The sequence below is a fragment of the Elephantulus edwardii genome, unplaced genomic scaffold, assembly GCF_000299155.1.
Source record: "Elephantulus edwardii isolate Elephantulus edwardi_28Jun2011 unplaced genomic scaffold, EleEdw1.0 scaffold00189, whole genome shotgun sequence".
NCBI classification, from domain to species: Eukaryota; Metazoa; Chordata; class Mammalia; order Macroscelidea; family Macroscelididae; genus Elephantulus; species Elephantulus edwardii.
Window position 1 is genome coordinate 5,380,468 of NW_006399939.1, and position 23,598 is coordinate 5,404,065.

A 23,598-nucleotide genomic window follows, 5' to 3' on the forward strand; every position below is an offset into this window, starting at 1 on the left:
GACCTTCAACCTTGCAATAGCCTGAGAAAAGGAAGTGAGGTGAAGGCTTGTCTCCTCTGTAAAATGTTTCTTATCTGTGATTATTTTGGTGAGTTCTCCACACACATTTTTGTAGCGAGATAAGAACCTGAATTTATTTCAAGTCAGGATACAAATGGTTTTACATTGCCAACCAAAAGCAGGAAGAACTTAAGGTTCTGATTAAAACATGTAACACCAGTTCTGTGTTATCCTGATTGCTACGGAAGTGGCCTGGTTTCACGCACGTGAGCACTAGTGAGCGTAATGTAGACTCAGAAAGGACAGAGGACCCAGGTAGGTCACGTCCTCGGGCCAGAGGCACGGTGGCCATGCACACTTGGGTCTATCTACCCTTATGAATCATATCCTGTAGCTTTTGGTCCATTAATTTTTATAAATCACACCGTATTCCTTTCAGTATTTGCATACATTTAAGCCCAGAGGAATTATGCACTAGAAGAAAGCATATGTTAGTGTGTTTCATGTGTCAGAAACAACTCCGTATTCCATAAATTACCTTCATGCCATTAGCTAGCTATCATTGAGAACAAACAATTCCATGGAAAATGTGCAAACTGGAAGACAATTTTATTAAACCTTACATAGATCCGTAAATTGTAAATTTACATGTATGCAAATTGCAGTATGTCTTTCCACAAATCACATTAACTAATCTTCATTCATTCTAAATGTTAGAAACACCAGAGAAAATATGACAATCAGTGGCGCTGTGTCATAGGGTCTCTATGGAGTCATACTTGAGACTATGAATTGGAGATTTGCTGTCCTTGTGTCCTTTCCTATTAAGCTTTTCTTGCTAATATTTCTTTGATTTCCATTTGATATGGGCATGGATATTAAACATCAAAAGAACCCCTGATAGCATCCTAAAAGACATAACTTTCCTCCCCATGATGCACCACTCAGCCTTGCTTGTAACAACTTTTCAGGGACAGTGGGAGGGTTTGGACCGCGCTAGTGCCTTGCAGTCCACATGCAGAGGCTGGGGCATCTGGCCAAGGTGCTCAATGCAGGTCTCGAGGCTTAGTTCTTCTTGTTTTTCTTCAGGTAGCGCGCCCGGGTTGATTTGCCAAGAAACATGGTTAATTTATAGTAAAGCCAGGAAGGCAGACAGGACATTATTGAGGCCTGAGAAAAGAAAAGGGTGAGATTTGGAATTATTGCCTGGAAGTTGGGCTTGGGAGCGTATGATCTTATATCTCATCACATCCAGACCAACTGTGTGGAGTCGATTCTGACTCTTGGGGAGCCCCGGTGTGCCAGAGTCGCGGTGGGCTCCACAGGGTTGTCAATGGCTGACGTGCAGGACCAAAATCAACAAGTCTTTTTTCTGAAGCACTTCTGGGAGGTGGACAACCTCCGACCTTTCAATATGGCAGAGCACATTAATGTTCTGCACAACCCAGGGCCTCCTTTGTTATACTGTTTTATTTACAGGTAGATTTTAAAGTTGCCTTTAACATTAAAACACTAAAACCAAACCAAACCAAAGCCCCAGGGATGCCTTGGTTGTATGTCTAGACAATGTACACATGCCAGTACACACAGTATTTTACAACTCATTGGGGCAGAGACTCCCAACACAGGAAGTAACGATAAGAGGCTTGAAGGACCACATACCATGATAGAATGGATCAGGTAACCACTGGTTCGGGACTGCAGGCCTATTGTTTTCATTGCAGACTTCACAAATGTCTCTGAAGAAGGCTTGTCCAAAGTTGCCTTTCGGATTTTAGCCAGCTTTGTAGCCACGAAGTACGGCAAGACACTCTGAAAAGGTAACAGACAACCCCCATCAAAACACAATGATTAGGAGGCGACAAACCCAGAGTGCAGTGATGCTCAAGTGTTCTACTAGAAACATGAGGACACAGTAAAAAAATGTGTGTCTTTAGAGAGAAAGAGCCTTTGAAGGCCAGTTTGAGCAAATATATGTGTGTATATATATTAGCATAAAACAAATTGTGACAGATCAATCTATCAGCAATACAGCATGTGAGGTGAGGGAAAGGCATTACAAATTAGCAGAAATAAATGCTTTTTTAAGTTTTAAGAAGATATTAAACAGAAATCTAGAACGCAGCATGATTCAGGAGGAAGAACTGTTGCTACCGAGAGCGCAAAACTATGTGGATCTTGTGGAAGAACTAAGCTGCACTGCCCAACTGAACCACTTGATGGTGCCACAGGTTAATGCAACATTCAGTAAAACTGGCCGTCTAGAGAATTCCTGGGTCTGGGGGTGGGGAGGGCGATGCACACCCAAGCATTAAGTTAAATCCCAACTAAAAAATGCCACCACCACCACCAAACCAAACTAAAATTCTGGAAAAGGTGTCTATTTTTATGATTCTGAAACAAGGACATTAACAAGGCCAAGTGGATGAGAAGGTTACTGAGAGGAAGTAACTGTTGAGATAGATCTTAAGTGAAGTGAAAGGATTTGCCAGGAAAACACACTGGCAGACAGACTTCGGGCCTGAGAATAACAGGAGCAGGATGCTTTCTGGGAGCTGCACTAGTTCTGTAGAGTTCGGACATGGGAACTGTGAGGTGGGGGTAGGCGGGAGGCGCACTCCCAGTGCTCAGGGTATGGTACTAGGCACACAGTCACAGCTGCAGGCACAACTATTGAATGAATGAACGGACCAAAGAGCACTACCCGGTCCACAGCACTGAACAACAAATTAGGGGGGGCTATTCCAGTGCTGCAATCCAGAAAAAAACAAAGCAAGCCCCAGAAAATTGATAAATGCAGTGCTGGAGTTTTATTAGGCCTGATCCTCTATCTAAACAAAGGCAAATTTATAGATCTTGGGCACATTTCAAAGAGAAATTACTATCAGGAAGACTTCCTGGTGGCTTGAATTTGGGGAATGAGATGCAGGTAGTATGAGCAATTACTTTTGAAATCAGACAGGCTTGAGTTTCAATCCATTGCAGGTTGGCCACGTCCTGCTTGTGTGATCTTGAGCAAAATACTGACTGTGCCTTATGGTCTTACTTAGAAATTAGGAGATAGTCGATCTTCCCAACTGTACTATGATGGGGACCGAGTGAAATAGTCTAAATTACTGTGTAGCTGAAATTCTCTAGTGTGTGTTGGCAGTTATTTTTGTATGTTTTCTAACATTCTGATGCTTTTCAGAACAAATTGAAAAATTTGGTTGCATGCTAGAATGTGGTTTTTACATACACAGGCTGTTGAGGTAATATCTGAATACCTAGGTTCTTTCTCAAATGGTCTTCGGGAAGGGGGAATGGACGTTCTTAGTTCTGGTGCCACAGCTGTCATTAAAGGTCAGGGGGCTGATCACTAACAAAAGTGCAGATGCACTTATCTGGAAAAGTTCAGAGTCCAATTATCTCAACAGGGTTGACTGGACTAAATTGTGATTTGTGATTGTGATTCTCAAAGTTAGTACAGTTGACCTCCTGTGAGTTGATTTCCTGTGAGAATCTTTGCACTGCCTTACTCTATAGGCACCAAAAACTCCATTACCTTCTTTACTGTCAAAGGCAATTCAAAACAAAGAGATTCTTCTCACTTAGCTTTCTAGCTTTTTGAAGCTCAACAAAATGTATGTCTGGTGAATAAGACAGCAACATAGGTGGACACATTAGGCTGTTTAGTGAACAGTTTTGTCACACTAACACATCCTTTTATCACTTCGTTATATGTCATATCATTTGGATCATTTCAATTCTAAGTAAACAGAACCAATATTTAAAAAAAGATGGAAATCGACTCCACACCCACTGCCAGTGGGTTGCAGGCAACTCTGCTATCAGGTTGGCAAGGCTGTAAATCTTTAATGGAGGAGAATTATCCTCCTTCAGAGCAGCTAGCGGGCTTGAAGGGCAGACCTTCCAGTTAGCAGCCCAGCATGCAACACACTACACCTCCAGCCGGTCTTAGGCAAGGTCAAGGTCAAGGGTAAGGACAGCTCAGTGTGACAAGCGAGCTTCCTGCAGGTCAGCATTCAGATGTGGTCCTCTGAAAACAAGGATGGCGAGACTCCCACCCTTTGGGCAAGCTCCCACAGGCCAGTCCCTGCAGAGGGATACTGTTGTTGCCATTATGTGGCAGATAGCATGAGTGAGAACCCTCAGAGCTGAGCCTCCAGCAGGTTTGCAGCGTCTATAAACTACATGGGGGAAGAATGCCAATCTTTCTCCTGCAGAGGAGGCTGGCGGATTCTATCTGGGAGCCTTGAGGCTGGCAGTGCAACTCCTACCCACTAGGCCACCAGAGACCCCTAGGAAAAACACATTATGCTCGGAAGAAACAGAGTCAGCAAAAGGAAGAGCCTCCCTAAGACGAGCCGCCACAGAGCAGCCGCAGCGGGCTCACACGCAGCAGAGATGGTAAGGATGGCGCCGCATCCAGCGTTCTGTCCTCATTATTCACCAGAGGCAACTTGCCTGAACCTAAGAGTATCCTTTAGATAAGATTCACCTGACGATGATTCACGATCAGTAGACTAGAATCTACACGAGGCCTATCATTTATCTCCTGGGCATTTCTATCACTTGTTGCCGAGTCTATCCACTTGAAAGTAACTGAGCAGCTCAAAATGCCTCTAAAGGAGATGAGGAAAGAGTGGAAGGCAGGCCTTCACACAGCCAGGGTCCTGCAGGTCCACAGGACAGGCCTCTGGAGTGGCACAAGAGACCACCAGGAAAGGTCCCTGTTCTTATGAACACGTGAGGAGGGGTGGGGAAAGGACCAGAGTGCGCCAGGCAGGAGAGCCAAGGCAGGAGAGCGGGACAGGAGGTGAAGCAGTTTCCCAGGGAAGGCGGCCTGTGTGCCCCAAAGCTGTGAAAGATGAGTAAGGGGACCACGGATTCAGGTACAAAGGAGGTGGAGAAGGAACGTGGAGAGCTGGGTTTCTGCACCCTGATCATCACGTGAGCTCATGGGAGCACTGGGAAATGCAGTGGGAGGGTACATGCAAAGCACTCACTAGTATGGCACCTGGTAAAAGTACACCCTCAAATATTTGCTGTCATTGTTAAGGTTGATCATGTGGGGCTTCAGGGACAAAACTCAAATACTGGGCTCATAGAAATGGACATAGGGTATATGGGGTAGGGACAGGACAAGAGTAAGGACAGCAACTTTCCCCAGGACATTTGAAATAAAGGAAACACTGAGCTATTACATCTTTCTGCTGAGTGTTGACAGCCATCCATCTATCTCCTCTCCTCTTTCATCCCATCCTTTCACAGACTGGACCTCCCAGAGGTATAATAAGACCAAACATCACCACTGCCCCTCTAGCACCTGGGGGTCTGCAGCCCATTCTAGTAGAAGTGTGTGCTATTCAGCGCTCTTCCTTCTCTTGTGTCGTCTGTCCACACAGGTCTGGGGAACACAAGGTCCAACTCACACTCCTACCTGGCAGCCAAGAGATAGGAGGCCTCAGAAGACTCGACGACAATTATGCTTCAATTGTTTACACTGCATTTTGTTCTGTTTTAGGGATTCCCATTTAAACATCCCTGGGGGTGATTTTTAAAAATCGAGACTCAAAGGGAAAAAGGAAGAGGGTAGGTGGTGACGTTGCTGCCATCACATTCGCTGACTTAGGAATGGGATTTGCTTGCGTTGCCAAGACAGCAACAGTTGCTGTGGAGATCACAGGAAGATAGGGATAGTCAATTGAGATGCACTCACTTACCTGCACGAAGATGCCCTTGTGTCTGTACTCCTCGTGGAGGCACTGGGAGAAGAAGTCCACAAACGTCTAGGGGGGCGTGGGTGGGAGGAAAACACACACAGTCCATCATTCAGCCTAATCGGTAGCCGTGGAAACAAACACCACAATCCAATACTCTAATCATTCTTTTTGTTTCAAGTGCAGATTAAAATGGGAAGAAAAAACCCAAACCTGCCAAAAATCAAAACAACCAAGAAACAAACCCAAAACAAAAAGAAAACAAAAAACCCCTCATTTTTATCTGCTCTAAAATAGTTCTTACCAAAATATAATATTCAGATTAAATTTCGATTTAGCCAGAAAGAACTCTTCGTTTTCTCTCCCCTCTCAGAAAATTACTTTCCAAGAAGAATTTTTTTCCCCTTTCATCTTTAAAAAAATTATTTCCCCAAAGCTGTCTTCCTTTCCTCCTCTCGCCACTCAGCTAGAAACGCAGGATGAATTCTGTTCCCCTCTGTGCTATGGGGATTTTGTTGTCAGTTCTGAGATGAAAAGAGCACATATCTTTGTGGACCTCTGGGAGGGCCAGCTCCAAGAAGTGCAAAGACAAATGTGACAGCCCATCTTATCAAAATACAGCTTTCCATCTATTTGTAGAATACAGAGCGCCATTTTGTCAAATAGGGATGCAACCTCAGGGCTGAAATGTAAATAATCAATAAGGACTCTATGAGCGTCTATCGGTGGAGTTCCCAACCCCCAAGAGGCATGGAGTTCATTTGAAGCACACCTACTGTGGACGCACGTAGGTTGAAGGGAAGGGAGGGTCAGGAGTGCAAAGCTCTGCTCTAACTGTGCTTGTGGTTTTTTATTTTTGTTATGTACAACCAAAAAATATCTAAGGTTTTACTTAAGAACAAATAAGATAGGTGTTTTGCTATTCCCCCCACCCCCTGCGTCTGACATCATGCAAGCTCATGTGTATTTTTTATTTTTAAAATTAAAAATTTTAAGTGGAAGTTTTTTTATATATGTGCTTTTTCATTACAGTAACTATTTTCAGTAATTTGAAAAGTATGTGGAATTAACTTTTACTTCCAGTCAGAAAACTATTTGCAGCCCACAAACTCTTATTTACTTACTAAGCATTTTTACAGCATACCTTTTGAGAACCATAGAAATGCATTCATTATGTTTTATTACGATAGAATTTTACTGTGAACATCTTTATATCATCCAACTTTTAACCAATAGTATTTTGCTGTTATTTTCTTTACTACATATTCATCAAGCCATTATTATCTTAGTTTTCTAATTTCATGTGTATTCTTGTTTGCTCATTTGCCCTAAGTGCTTGCTTTTTATCAATGAATGTCTAAATGGTCATTTTGTCTACAGGGGTGTATTCTGGAAAATTCATGTCTCATCCCAGAAGATACTGCAAAGCTATGGACCCTGGATGGCGAAGCTAAACATTTACCCTCTTACCCACTCTAGTTTGTGCCTACTAATTATTGGCTAGGCATCTGAAAGTTGGACAATGAGTAAGGATGACAGGAGAAGAATGGATGCCTTTGAGCTGTGGTGTTGGAGAATACTGAGTAGCCCATGGACAGCCAACTGAACAAACAGGTCTGTCTCCAAAAAGTGCAACCAGGGGGCTCCCTGGAGGCAAAGATGGTCAAGCTTCATCTCCCATACTTTGGGATGTGCTAGTCTTGGGGAAAAGACATTATGCTTGAAACGATGTGCTCTAGCGTATCAGAGATGAGGATGGCACGGGATAGGGTAAGGTTCTGACCCATCATTCATAGGGTCCCTACAAGTCACAGGTGATGGCACCTAACAACATCAATAACGTGCTGACTAGCTACATTTCTTCTGCTGGGCTCTGTAATGTTAGAACTGAAGACAAGAAGGTGATTCATTCATAAGAAGTCCTCAATCCTTCTCATTAACCCCAGGCTCTAATAAACCAAGCACAGTGGCCCAGGCCAGAAAGTACACTCAAGGAGAAAATCTAAACCAAAAACCAACAACAAAACTCCCACAGCCTGGGTCCCTAATATCCTGGGGGCCCACTGGTAAAGCTGAACCCCATCAGCGATCTCCTGAAACCAGTGCTGGGAGGTTTCCTATTCTTTCTAGTCCAGTGGGCTTAACTTCAGGAAATCATTTCTCCAGCTGCAAGTTATCGTTCATTCTTGTAAGGGCATGAATTCCTTGAATATTTCTCACCTTGGTTGCAGAGTAGATCGTCAGGAGCGGAACAGGGTACATGCCACTGGCGGAGGAGATGTTCACAATCACCCCTTTCGATCTAAAAAGAAAAACGAACCGAGTAAACGGAGTGAAATCATCTATTCGAGTGTTTAGAACGATTGTTTAGGAGTGATGAGCAAGATATAGTATGATTTTAAACAGACAACGCGGCTGTTTTTCTAACCCGCATCTCCCCTTGCCTTTCTTTCATCTGTGCGTGATATGTTTGGTTGGTAAATGAGGCCCATTTTTTAATTTTTTTTTTATTGTATTATTTTTACGTGTAACGTCAAATCAGATCTGACTGGTACAGGAGGAGATTGCCCCCTCCTTCTCCAGCAGAGCATCTGGTGGATTTGAACTGCATACCTCTGGGATTGCAGTGTAGTGTCTTGCCACTAGGCCACCAGAGCTCCCTAAATGAGGCATAATTTAATCAACTAAAAATAGCTCATTATGCTTAGCTCTTTCTCTAGGTCAGTAACCCAGGGCGGGACCGGTCAGATCCTCAGTCTCCTTGGACTGGTCTCCATGCTCCACGCCACCTTTCCTGACCACAGCACAAGGAATTCTCGCTCTCTGAAATGTTCTTGTGCTGCTGTTCTTGTGTGTATTCATTCCATGATATTCCAACGCAGTGATCCTATTTGACAGAGAGCTTTGCCACAGGTTTCCTAGGCTGTTGCAACCTCCAAGGGAGCAGACTGCCAAGTTTTTCGCCAGGTGAGCCCTTGGTGGGCTCAAACGGCCAACCTTTTGGCCAGGGGCTGAGTGTTTCACCATTTTGCCACGGGCTCCTCTCACACTCCCCACACTTGTCTTGGGCATCTCACTGCGTACTACCTTGCTGGAGCATTCCATTGCTCCATGAGTGTGAAAACTTTCCTCCTCAACACTAATGCATGTCATAGTCCTTGATTTGCACTTTTCCTCAAAACACAGTAATTCTGTACTTAAATGAATGACTGGTTATGTTTGGCCGTCCCTCTTCCCTTGGTTTGCAGATATCCAGGCAGTAAACAGAGCTGACTACAGACTTAAGGGATAATAGTTATTAAAATAATTCTCTTTGCCAAAAGGGAAAACTCGGTTTCTGCTACAGATTTTAGCAATTACTCTAATTACTGCTAAATAGATTTTAGCAAAAAAGTTAAATGCCAGTGTTACTAAGTAGTTCCAATTCTATAAAACAAAACTTTAAAAAAAGTTTTAAAAAGTTTAAAAAAGAAATCTGGGCCTGACACAAATGCCCAATACATTCTATCTGCTAATCATAGGGCTGAAGTCTGGAGACACTCAGAGGTGCCTTGGAAGAAAGGCCTGGGGATCCACCTCCAAAAATGTAGCTGTTGGCAAGCTCTGGTGTCAAGAAGCTGCACTGCAATCCCAGAGGTGCGTGATTCGAATCCACCAGATGCTCTGCTGGAGAAGGAGGGGCAATTTCCTCCTGTACCAGTCAGATCCGATTTGACGGTACACACAAAATAACAAAGTAAAACAACAACAACAAAACCCCCCAAAAATGTAGCCTTAAAAATCCAAAAGAGCATGATTCCACTTGGACATGCATGGGGTTGCTGTGAATTAGAATCAGCTGGACAAGAACTTTGAGGGGAGAGGGGAAGGCTAGTTTACCAAAAAAGGGGACGTTATACTAGCTCTTAAAGAATTTGAGGGAATGATTTTTAGGCATAACAGACAGAACTAAGAAGCAACTCCACCCTCTCCAATCTCTTCACCTCAGAAGGGTCCCTTCTCTGTCTCCAGCAGCCTGCCCCCTGACCTTCCATGTTCCAGATCAGACCATCTCCCATCAGCCTCGTTTCTCCCATCTTCCCTCTGAATTTACCCCCCATAGGCCCTGAGTATCAGAAAAAAATGGACTGTATAGACTATGCAAAATAGTAAGAAACATGATTAAATGGCATCTAAGTGATTTCGGATATAAATCTGAAAAGAAATAATCCCCGAAGGTCACCTGGTCCATCTGCCAGCGCTCTAGGCAAGATGCCACTTGAACCATCAAAGGGACATGCAGGCCCTCAGCGTAACGTGCCACTGAAGCAAGTTGTTTCTTATCTGGCTTTGTGTTGCTCTTTAGTAAAGGTCTGTTCAAAAATGTCATTTTCTTACTGGAGTGACAGCTTAAGAAGTAGACTGGCTTTTTCATGTAATCATTCATACACATTTTATAATATTAATTGTAGCGAATTAATTATAAAGATGAGCCTACCTGTTACTGTACAAACTTTTTCACCCACTCAGTGTCTGTTCATTAATTTTTACTATCCTTTCCCTCCCTTCACATCAACTGTTAACCATACATGATTCTCACTTAATACAATCTTGAGTCACTGAGTCAATCCACTTGGATGAGGGTCTTCCTCTCACTCATCATCCCTCCATCTTTCCAAACAAAATGTCCCTGTCCAGGGAATAACCTCTCTGGGCAACAAGCCCAAAGTATGTGTGAGATGAAGCTGCATCATCTTTACCTCTCAGAAGCAATCTGGCTGCACCTTCTCTGAAACATATCTGCTTATTCTTTTGGCAGTCCATGGCATATTCAGTACTTCTCCAACACCACACTTCAAAGGTGTCAATTCTCCTTCTGTCATCCCTAGTCATTTATTTAGCTCTTGGATGCATAGCAGGTGACTGAAAAGACCATGGCCTGAATCAGGCACATCTTAGTCCTCAAATTGACATCACTGCTCTTCAATAACCTGGAGAGGTCCCTGACTACAGACTTTTCCAGTGCAATAGGTCTCCTGATCTCCTAACTGCTGGTACCAAGTATACTGATTATGGATCCAAGTAAGATGAAGTTGCTGATAGTTTCAATCTTTCTCCATCTATCATGTGATGTTGCCTACTGGGCCAGTAGTGATAATTTTTCCTCCCCATTGACACTGAGATGCAATCCATATTGAAAGCTGCAATGTGCAACAAGTATTCCTCGCTTTAAAAAGGCCAGGTCAAAAGCCAGGGACTCTGAGAATGCCCTAACCCCTAAATACCGAACCCCTTCCATCAAATCAATATTGACTCTTGGTGACCACTGTGTTTCTAGGCTGTAGGGAGACGACTGCCCATCAGTCTCCCACAGAGAGGCTAGTGGATTCAAACTGACACACTACGCCCCCAGAGCTCTTTGGAATGTCCTAGAACTAAATAAGAGGTCAGTAGCATTGATACTTGTATGAAAATGACACGACTTAAGTGGACTTGAGTTTTGCATTTTCAGGAGAGACATCTCCCCATTCCTCCAGATCTCTTTTACCATTAAGCACACATATTTGTTCAGCAGAAACCACGCCTGACGTCCACCACACACGTCTACTTCTCTCCACTCCCCACCCCCCTGAGAATAATATTCAATTTAGTGTTGTCGGAATCTGAAATAAACTGGCATAGCCTGTCTCCATCCCTGTGCTGCCTACAGTACCTATGCTTTATGTGAGCATTTGGGGCTGGGAGGCACAAAGCACACGTCTGTAAAATCAACCACTTTGTCGAGCTCTAATCCTCCATCTAAGCAGAATTAGTGACGTCAAACCCGTTTCCATGGCACAGGCAGACTCATGACAACTCTGTTATATCAGGCAGAAGGACAAAATGGGCTGTGCTTAATTGCACACAGAAACAAACATACAACCAAGCCCTGGTTAATCTCCCATTTTCCGGGGGCTTGGGGACCGATTCGAAGCTTGCAAGGCACATTAAAACTTTGTGCTGAAGGTCTCTAGTGACAACTCACATGCCTCATACTTCAGCACATCTCCCAGCCTGTTATGACAAAAACATCCAAATAAACACGCCAAGTAATATTTTCTGAGATCCAACAGTCATAACGCACAAGGCCGTTTTTTTGCTAAGGGCTATACAATAGTGTCTGTTTGGAACAAAATATTGAGGATTGACTGGAACTAAAATACTGCAAAAAGCAAAGCAGAAAACACCAACTGCCTGATAGTGATCTTCTCATACAAAAATATTACCCCTAATTCCTAACCCTCTCATAACTGAAACCTTAAACTCACCCAGCCCTGTAAAAGGGGCACTTGTAGCTAGCTCTGTGCTCTGGTACAGCTGCTGTCAGGTCTTTGAAACTCCCAACAGTGGTGCTTCCCCAAACTATCACCTGGATAAAAACACTGCTCACACACTTCTACAAACATCCCACTACTGTAGTGGGATAGTATAGGGTCTTTGTCCTCATGCTTGCTGGAGAAGAGGTGACTGGTCCTCCCTGAAGAATGGCTGACCTCTGGTTTCCTCAGGACCCTCAGCACTACTCTAGATTACAGATGGGGTGGAGGGCGCAGCCCTGCCACGGGGCCTGAAGCACAGTGTCCTAATGCGGACAGGAGGTGCAACTGCAAGACAAAGGAGGAAGAACACACCAAAAGCACACCAAAGTTCTTACATAATGGAAAGTTCTCTCATGTAAATGTGCTCTGGGGGGTCATTTGTTTTTTTTTTTTATTAATCTCAAACGTAGCATCTACTGAAACTGGTACAGATAGTTCCCTAACAGACTCAAGAAGTCTGAGAAGCATATGAAAACAGTTCTGTGTCAGAAAGGACTCCTGGAACATGGTGATCAGGTATAATTAGAACCAGGAATCCAAACGCTTATATTATACAAATATTGCTTTGTGGAAGAAAGTTTGCAAACATTTAGCACATGAAAGAGAATTACCTGCCCTAAAACACCATAACATGTCATAATTCCACCTTAAGCAATACAGTATGAAAGAGGCTATTTTTAGCTTTTCCATGGTTGTTATGGCAACCACCTCCTGGCTCCAGCTGTACACAATGTTTATAATTCCAGGGAAGAGGAAAGAGCAAGTTTCCTCTATAATGTAATTATGCACTTTCTACTTCTATGGTAATAATACCTTAGTTTGATTATAGATACTTGTTCAGTGATAGTTGGCCTTAGGCTATTGCTCTGGAGGGTTTGGAAAAATCTCCTACATCAGAGGTAGAATCAGTGAAAAAAAGGGGGGGAGGAAAAAATAAATAAAACAAAGCCTGAAACAACAAAAGGGCTGTGCTATTATTCAATGGAGAGATCAGTCCTTGGGAAATATGTCATTTGGGGGCAGTAAAGAAAAAGCAGGCTGTAATAAAATGATTTCCAATGTCTAAGCAAGAAGGCTTTCCAATGACCTGTTGACTGGGAGACTGCCTTTCTTCCAGGGCTCAGTGCTAATGATATTGCTGGTGGCCCCTGCAGTTGGCACAGCCTGGGGCTAGTTCTTCCTGGTAATGGAACACAGGCACACTTCCAGGCCCGGCTCATGACACCACCTGCAGGATCCTCCTTAATCCTCCTTCCTTCATCTCAGCTGTTTGGTGGATGTGGAGCATCCCGTGAGAAATCTCAGGCCCTGGGAGGGACGGAGCCCTGCAACTGAAGGAACCCCAACAATGATCCTTACTGGACTGTGATATAAGGGAGAAGGAAACCTTGATGATGCCAAGCCACTAAGAATTTGGGACAGTTTGTTCCAGCAGTTGGTCTATGCTGCCCAATATGCCCAAGAACTCCTCTAACTCAAGTGGAAATGGATACTCTTTTCCTAACCAAATTAAACGATTCATACAAATCCATTCACATTTCAAACTAGCTATCAGCAAATGTCAAAACCACGCCCTGGTGTCCCTTTCTCTTCAGATACAATGGCTTTCTACCTGATCATTTCTGCAGTGCAGTGAATTTTCTGAACAGTGCCCTTCAAGACGTAGTTTCCATGATTCACACATGATGACTGGGAAGGCAACACAAATGAGGGACGAGAAGACCACCACAGGGACCAGACACTAGTTTGCTGCTAATGCAGATAAAGTACACAGAATCTTCAAAGGCTGAAGCTGGGTGTCAACCTGGCGGGGCCACAAGTTAAAGTGACCTGGTTGTTATTTCATGATGTAATTGTGCTACATTTGTTATCTGATGTAGTTAGTTACCTTTCATTCTGGGATGTTTTCTAAATCCTGACCTAGATGCCTTTGGTTATGTTCCCATTTGGGATTTTGTTATTTATGGTGTCAATGAAGCAGGACTTGAAGAATGTACTTCACCAATGGCATCACTCTTAAAAACCTTATTCAAGTCACAACCTGCAATGCATGGCTCAAGAAAAGGCAGTTTCCTTGAGGGCATGGCCTGCATGAAAATATACACAATATATGAGAGAGGCGGCAAAGTTCTCTTTCTTTGTATCCTGCACCTGACTCCTCTGCCTCTTCCTCCACATCTGGTCTCCAGTTCCTGGAAATAGAGCAGCCTATCATCTGACCTGCCAACCTAGGGTCACTGGCCTCCACAACCATGAGTCGGGATGAGACTCCAGCCTGAAGCCTGACTCAATTATCTGCGACTTCTCAGCCTCCAGGACTGCGTGAATCAATTCCTTGATGGTTTGTGAGTTTTGTGAGATATTGCAGGGAATTATGGAACTCAAAGACAAAAGGAAGAACAACGAATAGAAGAGCTAGATATGATGGACTAGCATGCTGTTAATTCCACTGAGTTGAGGAAGGTTTACAGAAAACTCCTAGCAGTTTTACAGATGAAAGATCTAAGATCTTTCCTGTCCTGTGTCATCCTCATCATCTGACACACTCGAGCCCACTGGTCACTCTGTCAATCCATCTCACAGAGGGTCCTCCTCTCTTCTGATGACCCTCCATCTTCCCAAGGATGCTTGCTCGCCTTCAGGGCATGAAAAGCCTCTCCTAGCAGTGTGCCCAAAGCGTGGGAGATCAAGCTTTTCCATCTTGGCCTCCAAGAAGCATTCTGGCTGTACCTTCTCCAAGACATAATTGTTTGTTCTTTTGGCAGTTGGTGAGATTCAGTATTCTTCTCTAACACACCTCAAAGGAATCCAATTTTTATCTGTCATCTTTATTCACTATCCATGGCATGAATCAGGCGCACCTCAGTTTTCAAAATGGCATCACTGCTCCTCAGTAATGTGGAGAGGGTCTGTCCTACAGCAGACTTGCCCAGTGAAATACATCTCCTAACTGCTAATACCAAGGATATTGACTGGATCCAAGTAAGATGAAATTTTCTACAACTTCAGTCTTTGTCAACCCTGACATTGCTTATTAGTCCAGTGGTGAGGATTTCTGTCTTCTTCGTGTTGAGATGCAGTCCATCCTGAAGGTTCCTTTGATCCTTTGCTGTATGTGCTTCAAGTATTCCTCACTTTCAGCAAGTAAGGCTGTGCCAGTCAACCTCAGATCCTCTCACATTCTTCTTCAGAGAGTGCAGCTTCAGCAATGATTTTTTTTTCAACGTACAGTCTGAATTCGTATGTAGGTAGAAAGGATACAACCCTGACACACACCTTTCCTCACTGTACACCATTCAGTGTTCCTTTGCTCTGTTTGCCTCTTAGTCTAGGTATAAGTTTTGTATGAGCATAATTTAAGTGTTCTGGGACTCCCGTTCTTAATGTTAGCCACAATCTGTTAGGATCCACAAAGTCAAACACCTCTGCACAGTCAATAAAATACAGATAGACAAAAAAAAAAATACAGATAGACATATGGTATTTTCTGCTTTCAGGATCCAGCTGCCATCAGCAGTTTTGAAAAGCTGGACATTTGGGACAACTTTACTCTCCACTTCCTAGGAATAAGCTTTGTGCTGACCCTTCGAAAAGAAACTATTATTATTTCCCAACCAAAGCTTAAAATCACTTTGCTTTCTTAAAAGCAAGGATACAGGTAATTTTCTCTATACTTCATGATGATGCCTGGGTTGTACAAATGGCTAGTTCATTCAATTATTAATTTAGAGTCTGACAGTTTGAGTCCTTTAAAAAATAAAAGCTTGGCAATCTCCCTTGAAACTAACCACTGAAAACTCAAAGAGCCCAGTTCTGCTCACCCTGACAGATATAGGGTCACCATAAGCCAGAATCACCCTCCTGGCTACGCTATCAAATGAGAGGGGCTGGTTCCAATTTGTGCCTCCCACAGCATATTGAAATGTATCTGAAATCCCTGCAGTATACTGAAATGTATCGGAAATCTCTACAACTCAGTGACCCTCACTCTTTAGCCAATGCTTTTGATAAAGCTTTTAATAAGCTTACATGAATTTGCCTTTTACAAATACTCTGTGGTTGACCAGTATGTCTTTCTTAATGGGTGGATTTAGTATCCTGAATTAATAAGTCACTTTGACAAGATGAAACTAAGACTAACCTGAACTTCAATTTCAGGATCCTTTATGTTTTAGGCCTGATTTAATCAGGAGTTGTAGTTACCATAACAACAACAACAAAAACAACTTCTATAGCTATTGGGGGCATTCTGTCAACAAATACAATATGAAGGCTTTAAAAGGAAGTATCACCAAAATAAAGCAATTAAAATAGAGGAAAACGGCACAAAAAGTAGAATTACAAATAAAATGTTAAAGAGTCTTATTGAAAAGCAGTTTCACCAGCGGTTTTATGGAGGCTAAACAAAAGACCTTCAGTTTTCTCATATGCCAAATAGTAGGAAGCCATCAAAGTTAAACCAAATCTCAGCACAGTTCCTGGCACAAAGTATGCACTCAATAAACATTAGCTGTAATGTTAGAATGTTAGTTCCCTGTAGCTGTTAGATGTTTTCACAGAAGCACGGTCCTCCGAGGTCTTCTCCTTTCAAAGCTGTAATTCCTTTGAGCCTATTCTAAACTCCCAGGCATTTTATCAAGAAAGGATGACCATGAACCCCTAAACTCAGCAAATGATCAAGCTAGCTTGAGATCCAAGCCCAAGCTCTTTTATTGGCTTCTCTTTGAAGGCCTCGCCAGTATTTAGGTTTTTCTGAAGGAGCAGAACAGAGTCGTCATAATTTCATGCTTTGTGACATTTCAAATACAAGACCTCCACAACTCACCTCTCACAAGAGGTGAAGAGAGGCACTGCGCCCTAGTGGAACCTAGTTCAAACACAATCGTGGTGGGTTTGGCTCAACACATTACCATCACTTACAATGTGCCTGCACCCACTCTCCTAGTATGGGGGAAATCAGGATGGGGCCTGGCTTGGCGACTCTACTGGACTGGGCTCTGCCTGAGAAGCGTGTGCAGCTTTAAGAAGGCATTCCCAGGAACATCCCAGGAACTCTGTCCACCCCCTCAGAATAGCAGGCAATTGAGTTAGTGATGGTGACTCAGGCAGGCGTTTTTATCCTGATCTAAAGGAACCACCACAACCCTGGAGAGGAAAATAAAAGGGGAATCGAGTGGAAACGGCCGCCACCCGATGACTCACACTTCACTGTGTGACTTGCCCGGCACATTCCTCTGTCACTAAGACATGGAGGCCTAGGTTCATTAGTCACTTTAATGAATTTTTCAAAGAAAGGATTCTCCCCTATAAATAATAATGAGCTCTGCCTCTGTTGTGTTTGTGTGTGAGCCCATGACTCACCTTTCTACCATGCCAGGCAGCACCAATCGTGTCATCTGAAAGAGAAGAAAACAACAATCATGATGGCTGAAGCTGCAGGGAGCAGCTTGAACCCGTCAGCATCGGCCACTGCCTAGGGAAAGAGACCCAGCCAATGAGTGAGCTAACACTTAGAGCAACCTTATGAACAAGAGAGAAGAACACTGCCTGTTCTTGCGCCATTCTCAAAATTACTGCAGCCGCTTCCTCTTTTTTTGATATCCCTCTGCTTTTCCAAGCACGATGACTTTCTCCAGGGACTGGCCTTTACCGATAACATGTCAAAAAATGTGAGATAAAGTTTCATCATCCTTGTTGCTAAGGAGCATTCTGCTGTACTTTTTCCAAGACAGATTTGTTTGTTCTTCTGGCAGCCCATGGTCTATTTAATATTCTTTGCCAAAACCCTAATTAAAAGGCATCAATTTTTCATTTTCTAGGTTTCAGCCCAGGACATTCCGTGGGCAGTCCTACTCTGTCTTCAAGGGTCACTATAGGCTGGGATTGCTGTCAGGGCCCTTTTAGGACCCTGTACAGCTAAGGAGGTGTGCTGCTAATCCAAAGGCACACGATGCAAATTCACCCGCTGCTCCACGAGAGAACGGGTGATCTCCTCCTGTGCAATTACCCTGCTGCTGAATGCCCGCTGGAATGTCAGTTATGAATCACTTCCAACTCGATGGCTCAAAAGCATCAACTACTAAATAGTGAAGATGAAGAATGGACCAGAATCAGGACCAAAGGAAAATGCATCAAACAACATTATGTAACTTCCTTGTGAAAGTGAGGAGGACTTTAAATGTTGTCTGTACAAGTTTAAAGACTACAGCCATCAGTATGGATTATATCTCAACATCAAATGGGCCAACAGGCAACATCATGATAAATAGATAAGAGATTGAAATTATCAGTGAATTCACAATCAATACCCTTAGTACTAGTAGTCAAGAAATCAAAGACATGTTGCACTGGTTAAACTGCTGTCAATGGGTGTGATCTCTCCAAGGTGCTGAAGAGCAAAGATGCCAATTGTACAAACGTACTAAGGTACATTTGATTCAAGCTAAGCCCTTTCCAATGACTAGTTATGCATCTGAAAGTTGGACAATGACTAGAAGATGACAGAAGAAGAGTATTGATTATCCCATCCAGTACCAAGGGAACAAGTATGTCTTGAAGAAAGTACAACTTGGGTGCTCCTCAAAGACAAAGATGGCAAAACATCTCACATGCTTTTGAGCTTGTTGTAAGGAGAGTCCTTGGAAAAGGACATCACGCTTGGAAAAGTGGAGGGAAAGCCTATGAGAAAAACCATCAACCAGACGGATTGACACCAGTGCTTGTAACATTGGGCTCAAGTATTATCAGAGACTGGGAGGACGGGTTGGCACAGGATAGGGGAGGGTTCAGACCCCTTGTTCACAGGGTGGCGATGAGTCACAGTGCACTTGAAGGCACCGAACCACCACCACCATCAATGGGACTTGGGGGAGTTTGGCAAGTAATTATTAGCAAAAAAAACCCTAAGAAAATATAGCTTGAAATATGTATGCTTTTATAAATTTGAGCAATGTCAGCCTCTGCATTTAAATAATCTTCCCTTTAATCAGCTTTTTAAGTTAATAAATTTACTAGCTTGTCCTGAGTATATATAAACAGTTCTGTGTAGAAGTAGAGAAGCTTTACTTCTCTTTTTACATTCTTTTGAATACCAAGCTTTATATAGGATATTTTAACTAAGCTGTTAGGAGTCTCATTTTACTTTACATGCATCAATTGTTATCTTGATATTGAGTTATTTATACCAATAACGAAGCGTTCCTTGTGAAATCTGACTTTTTCTGAAGCCCATTTCACAGCTCACAAGCTGTTTCTAGAGTTAACTCAATATGCTAATTTTAGGCCACCCAAAAGTGATAACTGCTATACCAGGAAATTTTATGTTTCTTCGTAATTTGTTTGCAAAACAGGATTACCCTAACTTGTTATTCAGTGGTTAAGAGTCTCAGGGTTATTGGTTTAAAAGAAACTGGTATTTGTGCTCATGTGAAATCAATATCTATGCAGTTAATATGCTGAACAAGACATATGAGAATTTTTTTCTTTTTTAGACCTGGAGCGCACCATATTTTATTAAACCTCACCTCCACAGTTGTTCCATAATGTTATAGCACATCACTGTTTCTTCTTTAACATCGAGTGAAGTGGTTGTGTGTGTGTGTTGAGTTACAGCAAATATTTAAATGCAAACATAGAGATGCCCACATCATGCCAGGTAGAAGGAAACTGGAGCTGCTTCTAGAAGAGCTATTTAGAAGTGCATAGTAGCGTTGCCTGCACTGCTTCTCTTTTTTTTTTAATAGGATAACTAAGGTTGTTTTTAAATTCATATTTTAATGAAAGCTTTGAGAGAATCAGATTTTATGAAGAATGTGGCATCATGATTGGAGGAAGGCTGACAACCTGCCTTATGCAGATGACACAACCTTGCTTATGCAACAACTAAGATACTGTAACTGGCCTCCTGGTCTATCTTTGTCCTGTCCTCTGTCCCAACGAAACCTGCATGGAATGACTAGGATCTGAATTTAAGCAATCAATAAAGGAACCCACATGCTTTAGAAGAACACAATTTCTTAGATGCAAATGCCTTAAGTTCTCAACTCATTAAAAATAATTTAAAAGCTTGACACAATCATGAAAAGAATTACATAAAGTAACAATGATGTTACACAATGACTATTTTGGAGCAATGAGATGGCAGCTCCATTGGAAGTCATACTAGAATGACACAGCACACACTTCCTTGGGCGAGCTGTATTATTTGAGCTCTGTGATACTGAGAACACAATTTAATTAGAAATTCTTAGAATCCTACCTGTATGAATAACATAATATTTACTGCACAGGGGGTGGGAGACTTAATGAGACAAGTTTTCAGAGTGCTTTGAGATCTCCCAACTACTTTGATTTTTTCCTTTTTATTGATGCAAAAAAAAAAAGCCCTCTCCCTCTCCTTTCCAAGTCCCCTGCCCCATACGACTTAATCTTAATGTAACTCCTTATGAAAAAACAAAGGTTTTTCCTACTGCAATAAATTCTGGTCTTATGTTAACATAATTTAACAAAAATAGGAAGAAACTTTTCAGAATAGAAGACTTCATGCTACATTGTTTTGAAAAAGCTACATTAGCTTTTTCAAAAAGCTACTTTTATTTTTGCTTTTGGGCACAAAGACTAAATTCTTACATCAGAAAGACTTCACACTAAAACACCCCCCCCTCACCCCGGCCCCCGACATTACAAAACTTAATTGAAATTAAATGTATTTTCACAATAGCACTATTTTTATTCAAATCTGGTGGGTTTCAACCTACACAGTACCTTGCTAAGTTTAGAATTCTTACGGTTTTGGAAAAAGTGATTATTTATCCTTATTCTAAACTTGGTCCAGGAAAGCTCAAGTACTCGTCCCCCATTTTTATTCGGCTTTGAAATATAATGTATGTTAGAAAAGGACACCATGTCTGTCTAACGATAAGGATTTTAAAAAGGTTAAAACTAATGATAGTGTCTGAGCACTCCTTCACACACAGTAGTAGCTATAACAGATAAACACAAGCCTACATCTATCTCAGCAAGATCTGACTGAAGTGATTATGCCAATGTTTAAAACGGAAAGGACAGAAAACTGATACATCTAGAAAGATGTTGCTTACCTTACAAACAGAAACAATATTAACATTTATCAATCTCTTGATGGTCTGCAAAAAAAAATAGACAATGTCACATAAATCTGACAACTGATCATGTTAGAAATACACTTAAGTTACCTATGAATACAAGGACATTCTCCCCAGATACTGCCAAGACCTTAGGAAAATCACAGGCATTGGGGATGAGGAGGCAGATTTTTATTTCACACCTAGAACTGGTAGCCCTCCCTTGTCACAAGTCTGCTTTACACATTTCACTTTTATGAGAGACCTACAGTAGTACCTGTTTCCGCTAACCAAAAGACATCAAAAGGACTCCTGCTTTGCGAAAAAAGGTGCCAGGCAAAACTCGAGTTCAGTGCTTGTTTTACATCAAGCAGTTTAAGAGGCAGCACAGGGCCTCACCCCCCCCCCACCCCATCCCGAGCCCTGAGCTGCATCTGGGACCGCGTGACAGTGTCAAGCTCCTTCTCCACTCGGCATCTGCGCATCAGGCCCGCGCAGCTATGAACTGTGTCTCTGTTGGTGTTATTCTAGGTTTCACGTGTCGGCTGGCACCATCATGGTTTTATGGCTGGTTAGCAGGTTGTTTCTGGGGCCTGGGCATGCTAAACCACTTTCCCCATGAACATGAGTGACAATTGCTTCTTTGCTTTCTATCCTATCAGCTTACACAGTTTCATAGGCATGTCCCTCCCTAGGACAGTGAGGGGAGCCTGAATGATGCTATTCCTCTACCGTCAGGCTAATGTGCAATAGCCAAGGTATGTGTGCAAGTGAAATCTGGAAGCAGAGAGAGACGGCCTAATTCTAAAATAAATATGAACACTGTAATTTCCACTCTGCTAATAAAGAATAAGAAATTATTGAATGTAAGATTTTCCATAGTTTTAAAATTTACATATTCCTTCAATAATATGCTTTTCTAGTTTTTATTAAAGGATTATCCACGCATCAAGGATATCGCTTACAGTTTGGTAGAGTTGGTTCATCTGGATCACCTATATTTCTATATTAACATATTTATGATTTTTAAATTGATCCTTAGGATTCTAATACTTAAAACAGAGCAGTTTCAATATAATAAGAATAACTGGCCCTATTATTGAATCTGGCATTGTACAAATGAGGTTATGAATACTCATTTAATCCTTCCAGCATCCCTATGGAGTTGCCTCTTCTACTGACACCAGATCCTACCAGGGTCACTCAGGCAGCTGGGCTTGGCTCAGGAGGATGGACCCCAATTCTCACAGCTTGCTTTTTTTTAATTTTTGCTTTTGGGTGGTCATTTGTGTTCAAGTCAGGACTCACTTTGTTTTCGGTTTGCATACAATTCATACACACCTATGCTTCATTCATGCACATTGTGTTTTATATAATCTTTCAATGACATATAGATATATACAGTATGTTAGAGCGTGGAAGGAGGAGTGCCTCCGGAAACCCTATGAACTTGGAGAGAGGATGAAAGGCATCCAAGCGTCAAGGACTCTCCTTCATAGGGTCGCTATGAGTAGCCTGCGACTCGACGGCACTTAACATTGTATGTTAAAGTATTAATTACTCAATCTGTGCTTATTACCAGGGTGGCTTAGTGGCAAGAAGCTGCTTTGCAATCCCGAAGCCACGCGGTTTGAATCTCCAGCTCCAAGGGATAAAGATGGACAATCTCCTCCCTGCAATTAACTGTCTCTGAAAACCCGCTGGAGGTTGGTTCTGCCTTGACGACACACCACCACCAGCAGCACAACAACCACAAACCTATATTACCCTGTCCCCATTTCAAGTCCCCATTGAGGCTTTCCTATTCGCAGTCTTTCTTACTCATTGTGCCATATTGCCACACCAATGCTTTTACGTACCATTTTCATTCCCAAAATATACAAAGAAAAACTTACATTGTCCAGGTCAGGAATATCCAGAAAGTATTCAGGATACTCGTAGGACATTCCCACGTTGTTCACTGAAAGAAAACAAGACCATTAGGAGGCTAATACGCAACACTATAAAAATGATGCCCACAATTATATATAATTACATAAAGTATGGTTCATGGCTTGGAGAGTGACATTTTCCACTGTTTTCTACCCATGTCTAAAAGTCCAAATCAAATGTCCCCTTTGTTAATCCTTTCCACAGTATATACCTAACCCTTGAAAAAGGGACTCTGGGTTGCTTCTCAATTTTCAGTCTCCTGGAACATGGGTATTCTGTATTTACATACAGTTACTGGTAGATAATATACAATCCTTGTCTGGATTTTTAAAAATTCTATGATGTAATAGAGCAAAAAAAATGCAAAGATTAGGAAACTAATTTTAGTTATAACTGTATGTCTGGGATAAATCAGACATGTACATCAGACATCTACAAAGTGAGAGGGAAAACTCAGTAGTTCTAATCCTCCAGCGGCTCTGACGGGGAAAAGGACAAGCATTC

General features: G+C 42.4%; 1 protein-coding gene across 1 annotated transcript in view; it reads right to left on the reverse strand.

Annotated features, from left to right (window-relative positions):
• Positions 1–1,065: 1,065 nt before the first annotated feature.
• The window catches only part of HSD17B12 (hydroxysteroid (17-beta) dehydrogenase 12), a 76,386-nt gene continuing 53,853 nt past the window's right edge, over positions 1,066–23,598 (reverse strand). The window contains exons 5-11 of the mRNA XM_006896753.1: positions 23,058–23,122; positions 21,160–21,204; positions 17,423–17,457; positions 7,944–8,025; positions 5,727–5,792; positions 1,663–1,812; positions 1,066–1,170 (exon numbers count right to left, since the gene is read on the reverse strand). Of these exons, the coding sequence (XP_006896815.1) occupies positions 1,066–1,170; positions 1,663–1,812; positions 5,727–5,792; positions 7,944–8,025; positions 17,423–17,457; positions 21,160–21,204; positions 23,058–23,122 (548 nt within the window). The remainder of the gene's footprint in view (positions 1,171–1,662; positions 1,813–5,726; positions 5,793–7,943; positions 8,026–17,422; positions 17,458–21,159; positions 21,205–23,057; positions 23,123–23,598) is intronic.